General features: G+C 44.4%; 1 protein-coding gene across 1 annotated transcript in view; it reads left to right on the top strand.

Moving 5' to 3' along the window:
• The first annotated feature begins 5,260 nt into the window (after positions 1-5,260).
• GALNT5 (polypeptide N-acetylgalactosaminyltransferase 5) overlaps positions 5,261-21,119 on the top strand; it is a 37,815-nt gene continuing 21,956 nt past the window's right edge. Inside the window, exon 1 of the mRNA XM_044303405.1 lies at positions 5,261-7,270. Within this exon, the coding sequence (XP_044159340.1) occupies positions 5,526-7,270 (1,745 nt within the window). The 5' untranslated portion in view covers positions 5,261-5,525. The remainder of the gene's footprint in view (positions 7,271-21,119) is intronic.

Raw genomic sequence — 21,119 nt, 5'->3', positions numbered from 1 at the left:
GCTGCTGGATCCCCGCTACAAGGACAACGTGCCATCCTTAATTCCGTCACTGGAGCGTGATCAGAAGATGTGCAAGTACAAGCGCACTCTGGTAGACGCCCTGCTGATGGCATTCTCACCTGACAGCGGGGGCAGAGTGGAAGCACAAGGCAAAGACAGAGGAGGAGGAAGAAGTCGCCAACGCAGCTGGGGCACCGCCAGCACCTCAGAAGGCAGCGTTAGCATGGCCGAAATGTGGAAAAGCTTTGTCAGCACGCCACAACTACCAGCACCACCAGCTGATATGGAACGTCTTAGCAGGAGGCAGCATTTCAGCAACATGGTGGAGCAGTATGTGTGCACACGCCTACACGTACTGAATGACGGGTCTGCCCCCTTCAACTTCTGGGTCTTCAAATTGGGCACATGGCCTGAGCTTGCCCTTTACGCCTTGGAGGATCTGGCCTTCCCTGCATCCAGTGTATTGTCCGAACAAGTGTTCAGCACGGCAGGGGCGTCATCACAGACAAGCGCAGCCGCCTGTCCACAGCCAATGTGGACAAGCTCACGTTCATTAAAATGAACCAGGCAAGGATCCCTCAGGACTTGTCTGTACCTTGTGCTGAGTAGACAAGTATACCGGCACTAACCAGCCATTGTTATACTGCAGCGCACTTTCTCTTTGTTTTCTTTTTTATATTTCCCAATGTTTTGGGGTCTTTCCAAATTTATAAAAAATAAAAAAAAATACAAAAATAGTGTTGGCTACCTCCTCCTCCTCCATCTCCGCTTCCACCTACACTGCCACGTCCACCGCCTCCTCAACCTCCTACTCCACTTTGACCTCCGCGTTCAAGATCATTATGTTGTAAAAAAAATATAAATTCTATGTTATCTTAATTCATTTCCCTATCCACATTTGTTTGCAGGGCAATTGTCCTGCGCTTACCCCTATTTTGCTTCCTTTTGCACCCCTCTAGCCCTTTCTATGACTTTTTTAGAGCCATTTTAGTGCCCCAAAGTTCGGGTCCCCATTGACTTCAATGGGGTTCGGGGTCAAGTTCGGGTCCCGAACCCGAACTTTGCGGCAAAGTTTGGCCGAACCCTCTGAACTTTCAGGTGTTTGCTCAACCCTAGATATTACATGACACGTTGCCATGTAGCCTCAGCCTATATCAGCTGCCATGCAGCAGACACAGTAAGGGTACATTCACATCACAGTTTAGCTTTCAATTCTTCTGATCCATCAGAAGAAGAGAGAGGAGAAAAAAACAAGATCCTGTGAAAAACGGATCCTGAGCAATCCTATGCATAACTGACGCAACAGGATCTTTTTTTTTTTACAGGAACAGGATCCTGTTTTTTTTTCTCTCTGTCTTCTTCTGACGGTTTAGAAGAACGGAAAGCTAAACAATGATGTGAATGCACCCTAAGGCCTCTTTCCCACGAACATATTCGTTCCGTAGCCGTATTGCAGGCCGCATACAGTGGTTCCGCAATACACAGGTCACCAGCCATGTGCATTCCACATCACGGATGCAGATTCATTCACTTGAATGGGTCTGCAAATCCAGAGTTGCGTTGTGGAACGGAACGGAAGCACAGAACGGTACCCCACTGAAGCACTACGGAGTGCTTCCGTGGTGTTCAGTTCCATGCTTCTGTTCCGCAAAAAATATAGAACTTGTTCTATCTTTTTGTGGAAAGGACGTGTAGCGGACCCCATTCAAGTGAATGGGTCCGCGATCCGCATGCGACTTTCCCGCGGTCGGTGCCCGTGCATTGCGGATCCCAAGAGGGCTACTACAGCTAAGGCTACTTTAAAACCAGCGTTTTTGCTGGATCCGTCATGGATTAGCAAAAATGCTTCCATCACGATAATACAACCGTCTGCATCGGTTATGAACGGATCCGGTTGTATTATCTTTAAAATAGCAATGACGGATCCGTCATGAACTCCATTGAAAGTCAATGGGGGACGGATCCATTTTCTATTGTGTCCGAGAAAACAGATCCGTCCCCATTGACTTGTATTGTGAGTTGTGACGGATCCATCTTGCTCCGCACCACATCACGGACAGAAAAACGCTGCGATGAGGACGCAACCATTCTGGTGCACTCCATTTCGTTCGTTGACAATGAATATAGGGGGACAAAACAGAAGCGTTTTCTCCCGCTATTGAGATCCTATGACAGATCTCACTAGCGGAAAGGGAAAACTCGACGCACCCGCTTCTTATCCGCCCCTCACACGCGACGCCCGTGTGAAAGAGGCCTTAAGGTACGGCCACACGGTCAGGTTTCCTGATGCAGCCAAAATCTGGAGTAGATCATAAAAGAAGAGAAAGTATAAAGGACAGATATAATGTCTCCTCTTTTTTGAATTCTCACCTGGTTTTGGCTTCCAAAATTGCATCAGGAAACCTGACTGTGTCGCTGTACCCATAGTCAAGCCAGGAAGGGGGCATATATGGTTTGATTAAATCTGGATGTGGTCAGGTCAGTGTTGTTTGGGACATAGTGTATTTTGTTGATGGCTTCTAGTATTCCTCCTGTATTTGAAACAAAAACTGTAATAGCATCCTAAAACATGATGGCAGACATCTTTCTTCCATTAGCTTAGAAGGCGGTTTAACTGTAAGGCTATGTAAATACAGAAGGACACAACTGATGTACAAGTTCACAGCTTTTGTCCACTTTGTCCATCCATATTACATTTTTCTGTCCAAAACTGATGTGGAAGATGTCAGAAATGATCCCATGTAGAACTATAGTATCGGTTCCGGCATCAGTTTCCCTCTGGCCATAGGAGAACTAATCAAAGGTATCCAGTGTGATGTATAAAGAGCTACACACTAATATTTAAGTTTTACTAGCCGTGTCCACCAGGGGGTGCAAGGCTGTTTTAGGTCAGCAGTTATGTCACTGTGTGTAATGCTTGGTGATACATAGTAAGCCAGCGTGATGAACCCGCAGACATGTACATCTCTCTTATACCCAAACATACATGGATCTGTGCTTCCTACACTGAGGACATTGCAGCTGATGTGCTTGTATGTTACAAATAATAATTAGAAGAAGAAGAATTTGTGCATTGCCAATATATCATCAGAATTCATTCCTTTTGTTATATAAACAAATGTTATCTTTTCCACATAATGAAACAAGTTAATAAACAAAGTGAGAATAAGCATATGCATATTAAAATGAGAACATAAAATGTTCCATATATCTACCCTGACAGGAAAAAAGAAGGAGGATAAACTGAAAAAATTAAAATAAAATAGAAAAGAAGAGATTATGGGGAAGATTTATTACTCCCACACTACATTACATTTCATGAAGAGGCCTGTGTCTTGTCATAAATTAAAGGGCATCTGTCAGCAGATTTATACTGACCTGTTACATCTGTATTCGTCCCATGTTCATATGTGTCCGCATTGCTGAGAAAAATTAAGTTTTAATATATGCAAATGAGCCTCTAGGAGCAACGGGGGCGTTACCATTACACCTAGAGGCTCTGCTCTCTCTGCAACTGCTGCGTCCTCGGCACTCTGATTGACAGGGCCAGGTGTGATGACGTATTTCCCTGTCTGGTCCTGTCAATCAAAGTGCAAAGGGAGCGGCAGTTGCAGAGAGAGCAGAGCCTCTAGGTGTAATGGTAACGCCCCCGTTGCTCCTAAAGGCTTATTTGCATATATTAAAACATCATTTTGCTCAGCAATGCGGACACATATGAACATGGGACCAACACAGATGTCTTCAGCTGCCAAGTGCACATGGAACAGGTCAGCCGGTGTCATAGGTACAAAACTGCTGACAGATGCCCTTTAAATGCCTCCCCCAGCAGAGCAGGACCCATCATGACTGGCATAGGATGGTAAATCAGGGCCTGTATGTTTAGGAAGAGAAAAGGACTAATAATGAACGAGAAAGGAGAAACTGTTACACCATGGAGGGGGGAAAAAGAGCAGAAGTGGCAACTTCTGTGAAGTTACTTTATGTGGGACCTCCTATCAGACTCGGACTGACCCAGAGGGGAACAGGTCAATCCCCCGGAGGGCCATCGAGCAAGGTGGGCCCCTAGTTCTCCACTCTCTGCACAAGAGGCACATGGCACTGACTGCACCACATATGGATAAGCAGTGTACAGCTTCTCACCCAACCTATGTTCATAATAAAAACTGGGTACATCATTTAACAAAGCACCTAGCTTATTATTACAGATGGATCTGGTGGCTGGGATGACTTCTTCAGGCAGGCCAGCCGGTATCTTCTTTCTCCAGAAACCTGCCCTCTAAAAGTCACTTCAGGGGCCCCCATAATTATCTTGTAGCCTCTTGCTGCTGCTGCCCCTGTGTGAACAGATAATATTTGCAGGTCCCAGAGGTGAGACCCACACCTATCTGACATTGGTGGTCACTGTATGGATACATTCAAATATAATAAATAATCTAACAAGCTTTTTATATGAACATAGGCTGGTTAAGGTGCTGTACATTGAATATATGTATGTAGTGCGGTAAGTCTAATGTGTCATGTGCCACTTGTGCAGGGGGTGTGAGACTAGGGGCCCACCTTGTTCAGGGGCCCACCGGGGATTCCCCTTTAACCATGTGGGCCAGTCCGAGCCTGTTGGTGGTATATCCTAGCAATAGGTCACCGATGTCTCAGATGAGACAACCCCTTTAAAGGGGTTGTTTGAGAGTAATATTTTTTCCCTGATGCCCACATCCTGCCTCCACTAGGGAAAGAATCATACTTACCTGCTCCCTGCCCACCTGGCAATCCCACTAATTGTCACCCAGCTTTGCCAAAATTCTGCAAATTTCACAAAAACGTATGTAGGCTGTTGTTTTTAGTTTAGTTTTGTTTATTTATTGTAATCAGTTGTTTTAGTTGGGGGGGGGGGGTCTTGTTATTCTCAGCCAAGAAACAGCAAAACAAAAAGTAACAAATCAATAGTTACAGTATCCAAAATCCACATTGGAAAGCAGTTAAAGAGATGAAAATCTTAATTGTCTCTAGCCATGTTTTTAGGTCTGTCTGGGATTTTCCAGCGCTCGGCCTGGGAAGGAAGAGGTTAACCACTGCACTAATTGCTTTTGCAGTCCTTCTTTTAGCTGATCTCCATATGGGCTCTTTCCAGCAAGGAAAGGGTTACACAAGCCTTCCAAGGTGAGGGCTTGCTGCACTGCTGGCTCATACACACACTGACACAATTTCCTCATATGTGGCGGCTTCTCAAGTTTCAACACAAGGATGGGTGGAGAGAGTACACGTCTGCCCTGCAACCTTCACAGTCTGAAGTGTCTCCAACAAGCAGGATATTGGATGTGTTACTATGTAGCCATGAGAGTGCAGATGTGCTGCTGCCCTGAAGATCATCACCCCAGAGTGGTGCCCAAGTGCCAGGAAGAGAGGAGAGAAGGAAGGAGCCAAGACATGCCACGCAGGCAGAAGTGAGCAGGCAACCCATGTGCTTGTACCGAGAGGCTGCTGCTGCTGTGTGACAACAAGGACTACTACTCCCAGGCACTGCAAGGATGCACAGGGTAAGGAAGTACTTCAGGGGCAGTGGTAGAGCCCTGGCATTCATATTCATCGCCTCTATCATCTGGCTGATATTTGACATGGCAGCCCTGAGGTTTTCTTTTAATGAGATTAATAGCAAGGTGCAAAAAGAGGAACTTTTCCGAAGGGACAAAGTGGGACATGAGTCCTGGAATCCTCCAAGAAGGGGTAATGTGGACAAAAAGTGGAGAGAGGCGAGGGAGCCCCCGGGCAAGGAAGCTACTAAGTTAAAAGGCATATTCTACCCACCAGTAGATGACATTGCTGGACAAGTTAATGAACTTTACAGTAACGCTAAGGTTATTTTTAAGCAGAAGAAAATGACTATAAAGCCCAGGATAGTCAATAAAACCTTATCTCCACTGGGGGTACCTGAAGCCAAAACCTTGACTCCTGTACTGCGAACTGAGCAGAAAAAGTTGGAAGCTGTAAATGTCACAAGTTTGCTGTTGCCTAAGGGGCAATTTCCTAAACACATGGCAGAAGACAAGTTACTTGTTAGCCTGAATAATACACCTCCTGTTGTAAAGGTGGGGGATGTGCCGGGTCAGGAAGAGCTTGTGGGTGCAGGCGACTTTCAGAATATAGCTGAGGGCATGGACATAGTAACCCCTAAATTCAGAGTTGAGTCCAAAACTGCTGGGCTCCCTGAAGGTGCAGTAGAATCTAAGAATGATGTGGCTCCTACTGCTGAAGCTAAACCAGAGGAGGCCGTGGGACCCCAGGATGTTGTGTCTCCTAAAGATGAAGTTGATCCAAAAAATGCAGCAAAGGATGCAGTAGTTCCTAAGGATGCAAGGGATTCTAAAAATGCAGGTAAGCCTAAAGGTGATGTGGCCTCTAAAGATGGAGGAGCATGGGATTTTAAAAATGATGTAGCAGACTCTAAAGATGCAGGGGGCCCTAAACATGGAGCAGAGCACAAGGAGGCTCTGGCCCTTAAGGAGAGACCTGGACACAAAGATGTAGGAGCCCCTAAAGATGGAGTTGATTCCAATGATGCAGCTGCGCCTAAGGATGCTTTAGAGCCCAAAGAGGCAGGGGTCCCTATAAATGCAGGAGACAGCGGTCCAAAAAATGTTACAATCAAGTCTAATGGTTTACAAGATAAAAATGAACATCCTGAAGAAAATGTCATATTAATCAATAAATTAAATGAGAATAATGACAAAATGGATAAACCGCCAGCCTCAAACGTGTCCGCTGACATCGTAAATAAAGTGGCCGCTGCCAGTAACGTATCTCTAAGTGAATCACTGAATGTAACGGGGCAAAAAGTGAACCCTACTCTGAAGCCCATGTCTAACACTACTCATATCAGTGCCCATGTGAAAAACAACAACTTGCTGCGCAATTTCAAAGAAGGCTTTTTAGGAAAACTGGAGAATAAAGAAAAGAAAAGCCTGGTTAATGTAAAGGAGAACATTACAAGTGGAGTGGCGACCACCAGTTCCAACCGTACACTCAAAATCGATGTTGATATTGAAGTACTTAAAGTGAAGGCTCCAGCAAGCACTGGGGTGCACAAAGTTCTCACTGTTGATTCAACTATGAGTCCAAGAAACCCCAGAGCACCAGGCCAGTATGGAAGGTCCGTGGTGGTCCCTAAAGATAAGGAAGAAGAAGCAAGCAGAAGATGGAAAGAAGGAAACTTCAATGTCTATCTCAGTGACATCATCCCTCTTGACCGAGCTATCGAGGATACCAGACCTAAAGGGTAAGGATTGACTATGGTATCTGAAATCTTAATTGGCAAATATGCATTGAAAGTCTATAATGGGTGGTAAATGCTACCTAAATGTTGACATAATCTTATAGCAAACTTGATCCTTTAAAGGGCGTTTTTAGGATTTAGGTGCTTTAGGGTCAAAACATTGTTAATGAATGAAAAATTTGAAATCTGATTCAGATATTGTATCAAAGGTACTGTCTGAAATAATGAAAACAGCACCTTGGGCTGAGTCAGGTATTACAGTAACATTCAAATGAGTACCAGATATAGCTCCTGGGCATATATATGTCTGGAAGGGGGCAACTATGTTTTTAAAATCTCAGATAGCCACTTTAAGGGTACTTTCACACTTGCGGTAGAGGATTTTGTCGCCGGAACTGCCTGCCGGATCCGTCAAAACGTATGCAAACTGATGGTATTTGTCAGACGGATCAGGATCCTGATCTGTATGACAAATGCATTAAAATGCCGGATCCGTCTCTCCGGTGTCATCTGGAAAAAACGGATCCGGCATTTATTTTTATTTTTCAAATTTTTTGCGGTCTGAGCATGCGCAGACCGCAATGCCGGAACAGTTTTGCAGGAACACTCGGGGCCGGATCCGGCATTAATGCATTTTAATGGGAAAAAAATGGCAAGTGTTCTGGAATATTGGACAGAGAACCACAGCATGCTGCGGTATTATCTCCGTCCTGAAAAGGCAAAATGACTGAACTGAAGACACCCTGATGCATCCTGAACGGATTGCTCTCCATTCAGAATGCATTAGGATAAAACTGATCAGTTATTTTCCGGTATTGAGCCCCTAGGATGGAACTCAATGCCGGAAAAGAATAACGCTAGTGTGAAAGTACCCTAAGGGGCCTTCTACATTTTGTCTAAAACCAGCACTTATTGACAATAAAGCATGTTGATCGATGCTCATTTACATGGAGCAATCATCAGGACTATATATGCCCAAACCTTCATTAAAAGGGTTGTCTGAATTTTTTTTATTTTACTGAACTGATGGGGGGGGGGGGGTCTGGTAAAATATTAAAAAAACATAACTTCCCTTCCTGAGCCGGCTCCAATTTGTCACCACCACTCTTTCTCAAGCTACAGCCAGTGACATATTCTTTGGCTGCAGTGGTGATGTTCTGTATAGCGCTATAGCCAATCACTGGCTTCAACAGTGTATGGTGCCAGACTGCTGAGGCCAGTGACTGGCTGCAGTGGTATAGAGAATTTCAGCACTGCAGCAGAACAAATACAACACTGGATGCAACCCAGGAAGATGACAGAGCGACGATGTTGAATCGGAGCAGGTGAAGGAAGGGACAGTTTTTTTCCCCCTCAGGCTACAGCCAGTGACGTATTCTTTGGTTTCAGTGATGACGTCCTGTATACCACTGTAACCAATCACTGACCTCATCAGTGTATGGTGCCAGACTGCTGAGGCCAGTGATTGACTGCAGTGGTATACAGAATCTCAGCACTGCAGCAGAACAAATACATCACTGGATGCAACCCAGGAAGATGACAGAGCGACGATGTTGAATAGGAGCAGATGAAGGAAGTGAAGGTTTTTAGTTTTTACCGACCACCCCACCTCCACCATTCAACTCAGACAATTGATTGTTTGCCCACATAAAGCACCGTTTTTTTCGGCAGCATATCCCTATTTACTGTACATACGTTCAACAACTGAGGACTTCCAATGGCTGAGTAGAAGATGTGACCACCCTGAGCATTAGTCCCTGCTCATCAGTCCAAGTAAAAGGCCCTTAATATGCAGATTTCATTTATAGATCGAGCTAAATAGGAAAAATGTAAAGTAGAGCAAACCACATTTATTACGAAAGCAGCATGGTCTAGAACCCAGCTCAGAACATCACATGAATGTGGTTTGCGACTAGAAGTCCAGAAATTCTCAGCTTATTGATTTCAGTGTGAACTGTTTAATGCTTCATTTTACGTGCTACAGTGAAGGTCAACACTTGCTGATGGGTTCTTGCCATAGTTTATATTTGATCTCTAGAGGTCCCAGCAGCAGGACCATCATTGATTAGTTTATTAGATATAGTCCAAACTGGAGACCCGCTTTATGTTTTCTTGGTAGACCTTTCTGTAGCAGGTCTGGTCTTATTAGAAAAGTAGAAATGCCCGGCTCACTGCCCCATTTGAGCACCTTGGTGCACAGCAACGTGGGAACCCATACAGAGGTGAAGAGACTTACTGCCACTTAAAGGGCATCTCTTAGCAAATTTCTACCTATGACACCGGCTGACCTGTTACATGTGCGCTTGGCAGCTGAAAACATCTGTGTTGGTCCCATGGTCATATGTGCCCGCATTGCTGAGAAAAATTAAGTTTTAATATATGCAAATGAGCCTCTAGGAGCAAGGGGGGCGTTACTGTTACACCTAGAGGCTCAAGTCTCTCTGCAACTACTGCGTCCTCTGCACTTTGGTGAACAGGCCCAGGCAGGTGTAATCAAGTTTACACTACCTGGAGGGAGAGGGGGCAGCAGTTGTAGAGAGAGCAGAGTCTCTAGGTGTAATGGTAACGCCCCCGTTGCTCCTAGAGGCTCATTTGCATATATTAAAACATATTTTTTTCTCAGCGATGCGGGCACATATGAACACGGGACCAACACAGATGCCTTCAGCTGCCAAGCGCACATGTAACAGGTCAGCCAGTGTCATAGGTACAAATCTGCTGACAGATGCCCTTTAAATTGTATTAAATGTTATGCAATACCATCATAGATCAGACAGAAAGCAATGAAATAGAACCCGCCCTATGGCAGCATTAATTATTGCATTGGTTTGCACACCAGTAACATACAGTACATGCATGCTTTGTGTGAAATAACCTGCTTGGATCATCATCTGGAGCTGTAGATGAGATCTGTGCAGGTATCAAGAATACATCATCTTAGTGACCTCATTCTGTCGCTTTGGTGTCATGTCTATTTATATTGCAGGTATTTGGAGAATATCTGACATAATTAGAGGTCAGCTCAGAATAAATTGCTCATTTTAGTGGGTCAGATAATATAAATCCAAACCATATAGTTAAGTAAATTGCACAAAGCAGTGTTGGATTTTTTTGTGATTATGGGACCAAGGCTGCGGCAACTTCTAACCCAACCCCATTCAATTCAATGGCTGCACTGCTACCGAGTGATCTGTGGTCCCGTGTACGAGCCAAGATAACCATGTAGCCGCGGCCTTAGTTGCTAACAAACATATCTAGTGTCAGATTGGGGTCCTGAGGACCCTCTTTTGCTAAACTTATCATTGCACCAGGGGTCCCATTTTGTAGTTGGGTCCAAACTGATGTAAGATAGGGCCAGCTATACCATATACCACAAAATGTGGAATGCCCACGGCCGCTATCCGTGTTTTGCAGATCCGCAATTTGCGAACTGCAAAAACGGCAACGGCCGTAAGAATGAGCCATAAGGCTAGGTCTACACGACGACATTTGTCTACACTGCAACATTTTTATAATGGTAGTCGCACTGCAACAAGCGACATGCTGCGATTGCAACGTGACAGTCGCGGAAAAATCCATCTCGAATGGATTTTCTGCGACTGTTGTGTCACAGTCCCAGCATGTCGCATGTTGCAGTGTGACATCATAGACTATAATTATAAAAATTGTCGCGCGGCATTGGTGCAACAAAATGTCGCGCGACAAGTGTCATCGTGTAGACCTAGCCACTTCAGAAGTCCACTTCAGAAATCCAGCAGTTTGTGGGTGTTGCTGTGGAGTATGTTGGTTCCTGGCTTTATTTATCAAATGGAAAGTCCCAAAGAATTAACTGCACTCCTCTCCTGACATGTCATAGCTATGGTAGTTATAAATAAGTCAAAATGGAATAGTTCGCCTGTGCAAAGCGCTGCCTCTACAAAAATAGACAAATTTGAAGACAAATATCAATTTGTCCCCTGTTGATAAATCAGGTCCATAGTGTTTTTTGTGTGAACCTTTATGATAGTGTCCAAGCGTTTCATTTTTTGTTCGTTTTTTGTTTAGTTTTTTTGTCCCTTGGCATTTTTTTTCAAATCACATTATGCTCTAAGTATGGTGGGTTTCTCAAGCAGTTTACCATAGATTTCTCTATAGGAAAAAAAATCCATAAAGGCAGAAAAACAGAAAGAAAAAAGAAAAACATATAGAAACCATTATAAACACACACACCAAAAAATGTCATGGTGTTTTTCAAAGGCCAAAAAAGCCAGAAAAAAACCTAATGTGGCAGCACCCTCATAGATGTTTTGCACATTGTGTGGCCTTCTATGAGTCAGCTGTCGTTTACTATAATAGCACTCACTGCTAAAATTTATTCTATAATTACCCATAGTGCTTTTAAGCTTTTCCAGCCCCCTCCAGCTCACCAGTTTTGTTGCTTTTCTAGTTTTACGAGCTTCTCTGGTTGCTCACTAGTTGAATTCTCATTGTCGTATTGTGGGCCATACTGTGTTTGTTTTCAGGGCAGATTTTTCTACAAGTTAATGATGTATATAGAATTCTGAAAATAATCCATGTGCAGAGAGACAGGTTCCACACGTTCAGCGTGTGAGAAAAACCTAAAGCAAACAGTCCCTGCCATGGTGCTCAGAGCAGTCCGTCCGGTGAATATCCTTATTGACTTACAGTAGGTCACTGGTTGGAGGTGCTTTCCACCTCTGCTCTTTCAGTCAGACTTCCTATACCCTGTGGAGGTTTAATCAAGGGGTATTCCAATCCTAGACATGTATGACATAGCCACAGGACATGGTATCGATATAGTGGGATTCGTTAAACATATTAAATCTTGGATATACTGGATCTAGGTTGAAATATGTGGTATGAAAGTTAGATGGCTACAGAGGGGACATCATGTATCTATACATAGGAATTCCTTTGCCTTGGTTTTCCCACCTAGAGTATCCTACAGTAATGGTGTCCAGGTGCAATCTGTGAGGATACATACAGCACTTTTTATTAAAATTCATGTCATAAATTCCTTTTGGCTAACTTTTAGGGGTTTTCTGCTGTGTGGAGGAGGAAGACTCAAATACCACCATGAGTCACGTCTTCTCATTCTTGCGCCCCTAGACTAAATTTTGAGATTTGGAGCATTGTAGACAACATGGTTAGACCCCTTGTTTAGGAATCATACACAAACTCTGCCATGACAGTTTAAGTGTCTTATAGAAGCGAGTCTAAGAACCCTCACCTATCTCCGGGATCAGATTGTGAGGTGGCTGAGCGTGAATGGAGAGATGGCGTACACAGCTCCCATTCATTTCAATAGAAGTCACAGAAACAGCTGATCATGCTTGTTCGACAAGCTCCCACAGAGGGCAATGAGTGCAGAAGAACAGTATGAAAAGGATCCATACTACTCATCATGGTGAAGGTAAGTATAGCCAAAATATATCCAACAGAACTTCTTTAAGATGATACATTACGTGTTTCAATCTGAACTGGCCCCTTCATCTGATGAAGAACGTGCCTATCATCTTAATTAAGAAGCCCTTTTGGATACATTTTGGCTATACTTATGTTCACCAAGACGAGAAGCACGCAGATCCTTTTTCATACTGTTCTTCCGCACTTATCCATGTGGTCGGCCTAGAACCAAACATAACACTCAGTAAGCCCGTGGTGTATTCCTCTTGCCTCCCATCAACTAACCTCGGCATCTCCCAGATGGTCCTACCTATGTCCTACCTATGTCCTTCCTGTCTTACAGAAGGGACTGAAGAACACACAGCTTCTTTCATTTTCTGCCTGCATGTGACAGTGGGTGGACGCTCCACCCGGGGGGTCAGAAGTACTTCAGTTCTGAAGAGAGGTGCAAGTCCCAAAAGTGGAACTCACATCTATTAGACATATCCTATGGCTATTCCATAAATAGCTAAATGGGAACATCCCTTTAAAGGGCATCTGTCAGCAGATTTGTACCTATGAAAACGGCTGACCCATTGCATGGGCACTTGGCATGAAGGCCCCTGTTCATATTTGAAGTTTTATTATATGCAAATGAGCCTCTAGGAGAAACGGGGGCGTTGCCATTACACCTATAGGCTCAGCTCTCTCTGCAACTGCTGTGCCCTCTGATTGACAGGGCCAAGCAGTGAAAACGTGATTACACCTGGCCATGACTTCTCCTAAAGTCAATCAAAGTGCAAGGGTCATGGCAGTTGCAGAGAGAGCTGAGCCTCTAGGTGTAACGGCAACGCCCTCGTTGCTCCTAGAGGCTCATTTGCATATATCAAAACATCAGTTTTCTCAGCAATGCGGGCACATATGAACATGGGACCAACACAGATGCCTTCAGTTGCCAAGTGCCCATGTAACAGGTCAGCCAGTGTCATAGGTACAAAACAGCTGACAGATGCCATTAACGAACCTGTGGAATCTACAGAGGTCTGAATGCAAGAGTAGGGGTGAAAACCACCAATAACCTTCTGGACCTGCATCTATCAGAGATTTGTGGCATATCCTGTGAATAAGCTATAAGTATTGGGGATACCCCTTTAAAAGTATAGTACTCATCCACTTTCAGAGATTCGATTATTAAAATATTAGCACATGACCTAATTATTTCCCACTTTGACTACTTCAACAAATCGATGGACTTCCAGTGAATAGGCTAATCCTGTATCAGTCTATACGCAGCTGTGCGGCTCAGCTCATGTACTTTGATGCCTGCTCCACACTTTTATTAAAAATGTTTTCAGCGAATTAAATATTAATGACCTGTTCTTAGGGCAGGTCACCAGTATCAGATTGGTGAGGGTCTGACTCCTGGCACCTCCACAGATCAGCTGTTGGAAGAAGCCCCAGCACACTGCTGAGCCTGTGGCCTCTTCGTCAGCCTGGGAAATCACATCCATCACATTCATGGCCTTTGTCCAGCTCAATCCCATTCAAGTCAATGGGAATGAGCTGCAGTACCAAGCACTGCCACTATACAATGTATGGCACTGCGCTTGGTAAGCTGTGAAGAGGCGACAGTGCTCGTCCTTGGAGCCAAACCCCCCTATGATGTGATGTTGATGACCTGTTCTAAGAATAGGTCATCAATATTTCATTCCTGGAAAACCCCTTTAATTTCTAGAAAACCTTCATGAACTAATGTTGTGCAATTTATTGTACATTCTTGGTCCATCGCACTTTTCCATGCCTATATCCAACATTTCTATGCCGCACATATTGTCTGTAGAGCTAAATAAAGAGAAGAGGAGAAAACAACCGGCCGAGTACACTTTCAATGCAGAGCAGAGGATTTAAGATTTTACCTCACAGCAGCTTTTAATTTTCAAATGAGGCTGCTGTCACACTTGCATTTTTACCTGATCCGGCAGGGATCAGCAAAAACGCTTCCGTTCCTGATAATACAACCGGCTGCATCTGTTATGAACGGATCCGAGAACTATGGAGACCCCCTAAGACCTTTTGGGGTTACAAGGAACTATGAACCCTGATTTATGTGTGTAATGTATATGCCACATATTTCCTATTGCCCATTAAAAAGGCATGGTGTGGATTCAGCAACACAAAAAGGGTTAACTCTGCACTGAGACTCCCACTGATTGTGTTAGTGATGGGATTAAGATAGTTGATTATAATAGCAGCCGACTCCTAGATGAGTAGATCACCCTATGATACACTCAGGAGCTAATCCCATCACATGTGTCTTCTCTCTTCCTATTCATTCATTATGGAGGGGGTGAAGATGTCTGTTTGCATGTTGTTAATGGTTGATTGTGTTATGTTTTTAGACTTCTTGAACTGTATATTTACTGAGTTGATCTTCAATAAAGGGAGTTCCTGTTTTACCCTTCATCATGTTGAGGCTGGTGTTTGGGTAACTGATCGACACTGGGGATTGCTATACGCTGAAGATTTGCTATACTCCCCTGGCTATAACTACAGCTCTTGTAAGAGCTGTTCCTGCTCTCTGGATTTAGGAGAGGTTCACCCACTGGAGCCTGGAGCCTTGTCGTAGGTCCAGGGTGGGTAGGAGACAGTGAGACCTCAACCAAGCTTCGGCGGTTCGTGGGGTCTGCAGTGCTCAGGAAGCACTAGGAGCATCTATCGACGGAGGTACCCGGTCGGGGTGCCAGGAGATCCATTACAAACGCCATTGAAAGTCAATGGGTGCTGGATCTGTTTTCTATTGTGTCCGAGAAAACTGATCCGGCACCATTAACTTGAATTGTGTGTCATCCGTTTTGCTCCGCACCCCATGCCGCACAGAAAACCACAGCTTGCTGCGATTTGCTCTCCGGTATGGGAACGCAACGAAACGGAACGGAATGCTTTTTGGAGCATTCCGTTCTGTTCAGTTCAGTTTTGTCCCCATTGACAATGAATAAGTACAAAACGTAAACATTTTTCTCCCGTATTGAGGTCCTGTGACGGATCTCAATACTGGAAAAGTTAAACGCAAAGTTGAAAGTAGCCTCTGCAATTCAGTACAAAGCGTTTTGGTGTATAGATTCCCCATCGTCAGATAAAACATAGCGTGACACAATGCCAAACATCTACAGACTATTATTGTGAGACTCTTGCGACTTTTTTATCCCAAGTTACTCAGGTCCAGGGTAATTTGGCACCAACATGAGAGCAGAGATGGGATTAGAAGGTTTGGCACGGTGTGGACTGGGCTTTTATCAGTGTCGTCCTACCATATTGAATGACTGTTGTGTAGAACATCGTGATGTGGACGGTGCTTTGAAACGATAAATCTATCAAGTATCTGGAGCTATTAGAGTCAAATTAAAACTGCCTTTTTGGAACGTTGATCAGTCTCCGTCTGAATTTTAAATATTTCATTTCAAATACGTTTTATCAAATGTACATACAGTTAAGAGTACAGTGTGTGCTGAGAGATTGTGCACTCGCCGATGGTCCCTAAATACTGTACATGGAAGAGTTCACATGGAATCTGTTACTTCAGATACAAAGAAGTGAAATGTAACCCACCTTTAATCTGAGAGCAACATTGTAAAACAGCATTGGAAGAATGAAACCTCTGCGGTGAAGAACAGATCCCTAATTCTTTACCTGTCCTCTAATGGATCATTTAGATACTTAACTCCCCAAGTCTTTCTTGTCTTCGTACAAAGCCTGTAATTCTGCAGATGGCTGGACTGGCATGATTTCTAAACACCATTAAGGCTGAGTTCACATCGCTGTTTAGTTTTCCGTTCTTCGGATCAGTCAGAAGAAGAGAGAGAAAAACAGGATCCTGAAAAAAAAAATATAAGGATCCTCTTGCATCAGGCTACTTATACACCTGCGCTTTCCTTTCCGCTACTGAGATCCGTCATAGGATCTCAAAGCCGGAGGAAAACGCTTCAGTTTTGTCCCCATTCATTGTCAATGAGGACAAAACTGAACTGGACAGAACGGAGTGCACCAGAATGCATTCAGTTCTGTTTCGTTGCGTTCCCATGCCGGACAAGCAGCGTTTTTGTGTGCATCATGGGATACTGACCAAGACGGATCCGGCATGAAACACAATGTAAGTCAAAGGGGCCGGATCAATGTAAGTCAATTGGTCATTTTAGAGATAATTCAAACGGATCCGTTCATAACAGAAGCATTTTTGCTGATCCATGACGGATGTGAAAGTAGCCTCAGTAAGGCCTCATGGCCGTTGATCGGCCGTTCCGTGCATTGGGGACCACAATTTGTAATGAAAACGCCCTCGTGGCTCCTAGAGGCTCATTTGCATATATTAAAACGTCATTTTTCTCAGCAATGTGGGCACATATGAACATGGGACCAACACAGATGTCTTCAGCTGCCAACAGGTCAACCAGTTTCATAGTTACAAATCTGCTGACAGATGCCCTTTAAATTGATGGTGTGTACTTAGGATGGTATTTGAACACCACTCGTCAGAACCAAAGGGCTGTGGCGTTCACTGGAGCCTGGCTGTGCCTTAGGCCTCATGCCCACGGCCGTTGAATGGGTGAATGGGTCCGCAATCCAGAGCTGCGGTGCGGAAAGGAGGCTCGGAACCCCACGGAAGCGCTACGGATCGTCATCTGGTGCAGTTGTGCCTTTAAAGTTAATCTGTCATCAATTTTATGCTGAATTTACCAAGGACAGTATAAAATTGTGACAGAAATGCTGATTTCAGCGGAGTGTCACTCATCAGCTAAAAGTAAGTAGTTCCCGAGAACCAGCATCATAATCATTGCAGCCCAGGCCTTGAAAAGAGTCCAGTCTACCGGAGAAGAGTCAGAGTGATTCATAAGCTCCTGCTCTCCCCGCACATCTGCTGATGGTTGGCAGTCTTCTCCTTACTTTTCTCCCTAGAAGACAACTGCCAATCATCAGCAGGTGGGCAGGGAGAGCAGAAGCTTAGGAATAACTCGGACTCTTCTCAGGTAGACTGGACTCTTTTCCAGGTCTGGGCTGCAATGATTATGATGCTGGTTCTCGGGAACTACTTACTTTTAGCTGATGAGTGACACATTGCTGAAATCAGAGCATCTGTCACCACTTTATGCTGCTCTGAGTGAGGGCATCTTAAAGTTCATGACAGGTTCCCTTTAAGGGTTTTTTCAGGGAGATCCCCGCCGCTGCCTTTCTTATTCTGCTCCAGTCCCTGCTGCTCTCCACTTCCTGGTCCCAGCTAAACAGATAACATCAAGAAATGCAGTTCAGCCACTTATTGTCTAAGGCTAGTCTCACATGTGCAGGCTGTCCTGGCAAATAATACTGGGAATTGACTAGACAAAAACATTATAGCCAATGGGGTCCAGCAGGCAGGCGGCAGTATCCAGCAATGCTGGATCCGGAGACCTCTGCAGCAGATTTAAAAACCCAAAGGCAGGTCACTACAGCCAATGAGTGGCTCAGCAGTTCCGTCCTGTCAACCCAGGAGCAGAAAGTGGAGCAGCATCGTAATGAGAGATTGGTGAGGGTGAGTATGGCTTCTTCTTTATTTTTTATGGCCCTCTAAAAAAGCAACAAAAAATACATCTCCTTAGAATGCCCAATTGCATATTGATGAGGACGGGTTAATTAAGGTTTGTAAAATCCGTCGTACAAATTCCGTTATTTTCTGTTATAACCATGTTATAACAGAAAACAAAAACGGAATTCGTAACGCTGATGTAAACCCATAAATTGTCAATAGATGTCGGTCCCAACTATGGGACCTCCTCTTGTCTCAAGGACAGGGTCGCACTGAGAATGGAGAACAAGTCGCCCATGCACAGCATCTTCTCTGTTGACTGTTTGAGGACTTTCAAAAATAGCCAAGCGCTTGCTCTGATATTTTCGGAAGTCCCATAGCAGTGAATGGAGAGGATACCGTGCATGCATGGCATGCTCTTCTTTCACAGCAGGCCCCGTTCTTGAGATAGGAGGGGGTCCCATCAGTATACCAAAAATGTCCACTGGGAAATACCCTCTGCAGTGTACACATGAGAATACCCCTTTAAAGGTGTATTCCCTTCACAGACAATGGGGGCATATCACTAGGATATCCCCCCCTATTGTCTGATAGGTGGGGGTCCAACCTCTGGGACCCGCACCTATAACGGAGCGGTGAAAGTTGTGGCTACAGAACCCTGAGTTTCACCCGGGTCCGGCCACCACTAAGCGCTGCTCCCAAACAGGTGAATGGGAGCGCACCGTGCATGCGTGGCTTAGCCGAGCCAGCTCTCGGCTATTTTCGGCGGCCCCATAGAAATGAATGGAGGCTGGCTGCGCATGCGCAGTGCGCCTTCCACTACTTTCCCTGCTCTGTCCTTTGTGTAGGTGCGGGTCCCAGAGGTGGGAGTTAGAGTTCTGCTTGCAGGAGTTTACAATCTACAACATATTCGAAAGGCATTAGAGATAATGAGGTGTATTTTCTTCTACTAAGCACCATAATAGCCCAGTAAATAAGGATAATCCTTCAGATTTACATGCAGTCCTATGTAAAACTATAGAGATATCGCAGGTTATACCAGCTTATTATAATATCTGCTCTGGCATACAGTATATCTGATGTTGTTGCTTGGTCTAATCTATTGTTGCACACAGATTCCTCTCATTACTCTCATCCAGCTAATTATAGCAGTATTTCCCAGTGTGACTCATTGCAGCCCTGTGACTGCGTCATGTACCGACGCAGATGTGTCAGTGCAGATACCAGAGCCACGCTTCAGCCTTATCACCCGTGTGCCTGATGTCACAGTGACCGTGGTGAAGTGACACATGCAATCCCACCTTGTGCAAGGAAACACCCACTGTATATATAAGACTAATACAGGGCAGCTATCGGGTGGTACAGTAATAGGAGTCCCTGTAGTTACTGGTATCCGAAGAGCAGCTTTGCTCACTATATACAATAATTTTAATTCCATATACACCATACAGAAAATTTTTGGGTGACTGGCGCATTTTTTGTATTTCTTTATACCTTAAAGGGGTTGCTTCATACAGACAACCCCAGCATATATGCTATAGTATGGCATAAGAAGGTCGTACAGGGGCTCCTCTTCAGGAGGGAATGGAGAAGCTCTCCCCAGAGCCAGACTGGTCATAGACCGTAAAGGGAAATTTCCCTGTGAACCAATGCCCAGGGGGTCCTACTAGCCCTTTGGCCAGGCGCATAACTGTCTGATGCTCCGAGCATTAATTAATACTAGGAGCATCAGGTGATTATGTACCTGGCTGGCGGTGGCGGTGTCTTTCACCCTCAGGACAAGGATATAGTTGAAGAGTGTTGTAAGGTTGACAATATATTGTAAAACATACGTAACGTTACAGTGGATGACAAGAGTCATGCTACAGAGTAAACTAGAGCACAGAAGGCATGAAACTCTAAAACGTAACCTTTAATAAATATACAATAAAACATCTAGCAATGTTGGAAGTACAAAGCACCCTATCAACAAAAATAGATATAAATAAATAATTCCTTGAGGAATACAATGGTAGGGCTGGTAAGGAAAGCAGGTAAAAATGAACTTTCCCTACAAGGACCCTGACTATCCCCTCAACACAGGAAAGCACCCTGAAGGTGGATGCCCCCTGCACCGGAACCAACCCTTAATCTGCCCTAGTAGGCCTTGTTTTATATTTGTAGAGGTGCAAAGTTGAATATAACATATTGTTCCTTGTAAACATAATGCAGTATGCTAGAATAGAGTAACTGCAAAAGTTTAATTGTTATACTATTATTTGTTTAATTGAAATGTTCTGATTTGTTGGATTTGACTACTCAGTAGTATTGTATGGATGGGTCAGGGCTAATAACCTTGACTCAGCCGCTTTAGGTTGCTAGGAGATGGACGTGGCTCCACCCCTAGTCACAGACAGTCTAATGCTAACTGAGGAAGAGAGAGGTTCTATATGCGCTTGCTCCTCAGGACTAGGCCTGAGTCCCAGAGAACCATCCCCACTGAGACAGTTACAGCTAAAAAAGCAGCTTTATCCAAAGAATATTAGAAGGTCCAAAATTTGCAAGGCCGTGCATTGTAGTCAGTCAGCAAGGTGCTCGTTTGAGGCTTATAATGATATTGCTGCTATTAGTGGGAATATTGCCAGTGCACGCTTCCACACTTTGAGGCCGTTTGGCCAGCCATATCTTAATTCTGTACTCCTCGGCCTGGGAATGACAATGAAAAACATTTAAACTGGGTTTTTCTCACAGGGACTTAACCACTTAAGGACCACAGGTTTATACCCCCCTAGTGACCAGGCCCTTTTTTACAAATCGGCACTCCACAACTTTAGCGGTTTATTGCTCGGTCATGCAACTTACCACCAAATAAATTTTACCTCCTTTTCTTCTCACTAATAGAGCTTTCATTTGGTGGTATTTCATTGCTACTGA

Source organism: Bufo gargarizans, chromosome 8 (assembly GCF_014858855.1).
Source record: "Bufo gargarizans isolate SCDJY-AF-19 chromosome 8, ASM1485885v1, whole genome shotgun sequence".
Lineage (NCBI taxonomy): Eukaryota > Metazoa > Chordata > Amphibia > Anura > Bufonidae > Bufo > Bufo gargarizans.
The sequence above is the reverse complement of the archived record's forward strand: the minus strand, read 5'-3'. Positions and strand labels throughout refer to the sequence as shown.